Source organism: Tupaia chinensis, unplaced genomic scaffold, assembly GCF_000334495.1.
Source record: "Tupaia chinensis unplaced genomic scaffold, TupChi_1.0 Scaffold000067_1, whole genome shotgun sequence".
In the NCBI taxonomy this organism is placed as follows: Eukaryota; Metazoa; Chordata; class Mammalia; order Scandentia; family Tupaiidae; genus Tupaia; species Tupaia belangeri.
The window spans coordinates 2,838,118-2,842,966 of NW_006159526.1; the positions used below are offsets into that span (position 1 = coordinate 2,838,118).

Here is a 4,849-nt window from a genome sequence, read left to right on the forward strand (position 1 = left end):
GCGAGAAATCACCCCCCAGGGGGGATGGCCACGCTGCAATCCCTTCTCCTCTCGGGATCTTGGGCACGCACGCACACGCGCCCGGCGTGAGTTTTAAGCCACCGGGTCCGGGACGCGAACCGCGGTCGACTACGTGGGAGTCCAGCGACATAGCCATTACGCTAACTGCTGGTTCCCCATAAAATTGTTCTTAACAATGTGCCAGTTTTTGAAATTGAAGCAATATCACTTAAAAGCGCAGGTTTCTGACTTATGAAACCAGCTTGCATGGTCCCCTGGGCTAGTGTGGGCTGGAGCTTAGCCTCAGCTGCCCTCTTCCCCTGGGGCCGCCCACCCTTGCCACCCAGAAACAGGCTGTTTATGGCACAGCCAAGCGATGCCCCGTCCTCCAGTCTGCCGGAGGGGCCCTGGCAGGCCCCCACAGACCTTCGGGGGCCTCCTGGCTGGGCTGAGCAGCGCCCCTGCCCCACATGCCCGCAGATGTGAAGTTCGATGCCGTGAGTGGCGACTACTACCCCATCATCTACTTCAACGACTACTGGAACCTGCAGAAGGACTACTACCCCATCAACGAGAGCCTGGCCAGCCTGCCTCTCCGCGTCTCCTTCTGCCCACTCTCGCTCTGGCGCTGGCAGCTCTACGCCGCCCAGAGCACCAAGTCGCCCTGGAACTTCCTGGGCGACGAGCTGTACGAGCAGTCAGACGAGGAGCAGGACTCCGTGAAGGTGCGCGCCCGGCCAGGCGGGGCTTCCCAGCCCTCCCTGGGCTGTGGGAGGGAAGGGGAAGTGGGCCAAGTCCTCACGGGGCCTCTTGCCTGGTGCTCCCGTCCAGTTTCACAACCTCACAGGGCGGGAGATGGGCTCCGGGCTCCTGCCCCTGGCCACCTCTGGGGCCTGTCTCCGAGGTCTCTGTTGTCCTTGTCACAGCTTTGCTGGTGCTTGCCCAGGCCCTCTGGGTCTGCACCTGCCTCTCCCTGCTTCCGTCCCAAACCCACTCGCTGTCTGGGTTCTGTCTCCAAGTCTCTGCTCTCTGTCCTTAAAATATCCGCCATGTCCATCTTCCTGCCATCTCTGCGACCTTGAGCCTGGCTCTGCTTGCCTGGGGCTGCTGTCACTGTTGGTGTCTGTTCGTCACTCCCCCTTTCCCTTCATCTCTGACCTGTTTTCCTCCTGGTGGCAAGCCCTGCCCACTCCAGACGGTCCCTGAGGCAGATCTATGGGCACTGTCAGCAGGTGCTGCCAGGGGGCCCCACGGTCCTGGGGGCCGGCTGGTGCAGCGCTGCGTCAGGGCCGTGCTCGCAGCTGCCTCCCACCCCCAGGTCGCCCTGCTGGAGACCAACCCCTACCTGCTGGCACTCACCATCGTCGTGTCCATCGTCCACAGCGTCTTTGAGTTCCTGGCCTTCAAAAACGGTAGGGTGTCTGCCAGAGGCCCTGGAGGCTGGGGACGGGCAGGCACATGGCGGGAGCAGGGCCAGCCCCCTTCCTTTTCCCTCCCTCCCCACAGGTCTTCTCTGCCTTCAGAGGCCTAGTAAACTGGGAGGGACACTGGCTCCAAAACTCCCACCCACCAGGCGTGGAGCTGCAGGAGGGGCTGGGCCTGCTGCTCGGGCAGCGCCAGGAAGCAGAGCTGGGGAACTCCGAGGCCAGGAGCAGGGAAGCCCCAGAGCTGCCCCACCACCCTGCCCAGCAGACGCTTGTCAGGAAGGCCCTTGGGGTTGAGGGGAGGGCAAGTGATCCGGCCCCTGGCGACCCGGGTTCCAAGGCTGAGATGCTGATGGCCAGTTCGAGGAGCACTGGCTTCATGCCTGGCACTGCCCCGGCACCTGTGCCCAGCTCCTTGAGCCCTCACAGCCCAGACCCTGAGGAGCTGTCCTCCTCCATTACAGGCGAGGGGGCGGAGGCCCAGGGAGGCCAGGTCGCTTCCCACAGTCGCACCGCTCCGAAGTGTCAGCCAGTTCTGCCCCACTTCATCTCCTAGGCCACTTCTTCCTTCCCCAGAGAGCCCCAGTCTGTAGGAGGAGGCCAGGCCCGCAGCCCCTGAAGTGCAGGAGTGGGGGCGTGTCGTCGCGAACGGCACTGCCGCTGTCGAGGGCTGCTGCCCAACAGTGTGACGTGAGGCGCGCTCAGTGCCCGCAGGTGCGTCAGCGGCGCGGCGTGCACACCAGGCCTGGGCAGCGCTCCTCACCCACGCTGCCGCTGACCGGAGCCGGGTTGGGGCTCCCTCTTCTCCAGATGAGAAGTGAGGCTCGGGAGGTGTGGTCCCTCACCCACGGTTACACACCAGAGGACGTGGCCTTGGCATGAGCACCGCCACACCCTCTGCCATGGTGCCTTCCCAGTCTGAGAGGGACCCAGGTGCCCCCGCACCACCAGAACCCTGTCTCCGGACCCATTCTTCTCAGTAGGGTGGGGGTGGTTGGTGGATGGGGTGAGCCCATGAGTGCAGAGCTCTGGGAAGGAGGGTCACGGGGAGTGACCAGGGACAGCCAGGCCAGGATGCATGGCAATGGCTGCCGAGTGCAGAGCAGGCCCCGTGCCACCGCAGACCAGGCCTCGCCTCTGAAAGGCCGAGGGGCCTCTGTGGCTGCAGCTGTTAGCCACCCGGCCTCCTGGGGTCAGAAGGGCGCCCTTGGGGACCTGGTTGGCCCGGGCCCTCAGGCAGCTCCCCGGAGAAGCACTGGATGGAGCTCCTGAGTGGAGACCAGTGCGCAGGGCCCTTGTCTGGGCATTTGGGGCCCACATGGTGCGGGGTTGCTGGAGAAGGTGGTCTCAGGCGTGTGTCGTGGCAGCACAGGCGGACACAGGCCTGGCCTCCCGTCTGGGTTCTGCCAAGCCCGGCTGTGTGGCTTCAGGGAAGCGGCGTCTCTGGTTGGCCGTTAGCACCCAGCACAGGGCGAGCAGCTCTGTGGCAGTGTTCACCGTCACCATCGCTGCCCCTGCCAGCTGGGGGTCTGTGCCCAGGCTCGGGGTTCCTGTCCTGCGTGAGGACTGCAGGGGTCCCATCTGGTGCCCAGGTGGCACTCTTCCAGGGGCGAGGGGTAGTGGTCACTCTCATGCGTGACAGCCCAGGGGTCTGAGGAGGATGCAAGGAGACCTGGGGGCTCCTCACCCTTCGCTCCCCGCTCCTGCAGACATCCAGTTCTGGAACAGCCGGCAGTCCCTGGAGGGCCTGTCGGTGCGCTCGGTCTTCTTTGGCGTGTTCCAGTCATTCGTGGTCCTCCTCTACATCCTGGACAACGAGACCAACTTCGTGGTCCAGGTCAGCGTGTTCATCGGGGTCCTCATCGACCTCTGGAAGATCACCAAGGTCATGGATGTCCGGGTAAGGCCCGCGCCGTGCCGCCACAGGGGCTGCAGAGGGCCTGGGGGCAGCGTCTGGCCCAGCCAGACCCTGGAGCTGGTCCCCGGGGCTTTCCCGGCGCCTGCCTCCCTCCCAGGACTGAGGGGATTTTCATACCAGGGGATTTTTCGGGTCACACGTGGGGCAGGGGAACTGGGAACAGTGGGGAAGGGCAGGGGCTGGTGGGAACGGGCCGAGAGCGGGCGCGGCAGCTGAGCTCGGCCTCCCTCCTGTCCACAGCTGGACCGGGAGCGCAAGGTGGCGGGAATCTTCCCCCGCCCAACCTTCAAAGACAAGTCCACGTATGTCGAGTCCTCGACCAAAGTTTATGATGACGTGAGTGTCCCCCACAGTGGGTCTGTGTCACACCCTGTGTCCCTGCCTGCTGTATCTACCTGGCCGTGTCCAGAGTTCCCAGCACCACCTGGAAATTCCCTGGGCCCAGCCCGCTGGACCAGGTGTGGGTGGGTGAGGGCGGGGAGCAGGGACGCCAGGTGGGGCCGGAGGAGCGGGGCCTCATCCCTCTCGCGGGGCCCGCAGATGGCGTTCCGGTACCTGTCCTGGATCCTCTTCCCCCTGCTGGGCTGCTACGCCGTCTACAGCCTTCTATACCTGGAGCACAAGGGCTGGTACTCCTGGGTGCTCAGCATGCTCTACGGCTACCTGCTGACCTTCGGTGAGCTGGGCGGGCAGCGGCATCCCAGGGTGGCGTGTGGGAGCCCCCAGGTGCCTGGCCCACTGTAAGAGGGCTTTGGGAGGACGTGACAGTACGCTTCTGTCCTGGTCCTCGGGAGCACTTGTCCTGGGGGCGCCCAGGGAGTAAGTGCAGGCAGATGAGTCACGAGTGTAGGGTGCTGGGAGGGCAGGTGTGAGGTGCTGGGCCGGTGCCCCAGGAGACCTCTCCCAGGAGAGGACGTTTAAACTGAGGCCCGAGAGAGGCCATGGCAGGAGCTGTGCAGGGACCCGGTGACGGGGCAGGGCGAGCAGAGGCCCTGCGCTAGGGCGTGCCTGAGCTGTTGGGAGAAGCTGTTGTGAGGCCCAGCGTGGCGGTGTGGCTGAGCCGGGGAAGTGGGCGGGAAACGGGGCCTCACGTGGCCCCCTTCCACTGCGCAGGCTTCATCACCATGACGCCCCAGCTCTTCATCAACTACAAGCTCAAGTCCGTGGCCCACCTGCCCTGGCGCATGCTCACCTACAAGGCCCTCAACACCTTCATCGACGACCTGTTCGCCTTCGTCATCAAGATGCCCGTCATGTACCGGATCGGCTGCCTGCGGGACGGTGAGGCCTGGGCTGAGGGGGGCCGCCCAGACTAGGGTCTCAGCGTGGGGGGCTCGTCTAGTCTTCGCAGGACCCCCACCCCACGCCTGCCTGGGCGCACTGCAGGCCCTTCCCCTGATGCCGCCCACCCTCCTGGCAGATGTGGTCTTCTTCATCTACCTCTACCAACGGTGGATCTACCGCGTCGACCCCACCCGGGTGAACGAGTTCGGCATGAGTGGAGAGG

At 65.0% G+C, this 4,849-nt stretch overlaps 1 protein-coding gene across 1 annotated transcript in view; it reads left to right on the forward strand.

The window, feature by feature from the left end:
* CLPTM1 (CLPTM1 regulator of GABA type A receptor forward trafficking) overlaps positions 1-4,849 on the forward strand; it is a gene marked incomplete at its 5' end in the record, with an annotated part of 33,840 nt that overhangs the window by 28,589 nt on the left and 402 nt on the right. The window contains 7 exon segments of the mRNA XM_014582989.2: positions 481-725; positions 1,319-1,412; positions 3,134-3,324; positions 3,583-3,678; positions 3,883-4,018; positions 4,456-4,623; positions 4,763-4,849. Of these exon segments, the coding sequence (XP_014438475.1) occupies positions 481-725; positions 1,319-1,412; positions 3,134-3,324; positions 3,583-3,678; positions 3,883-4,018; positions 4,456-4,623; positions 4,763-4,849 (1,017 nt within the window).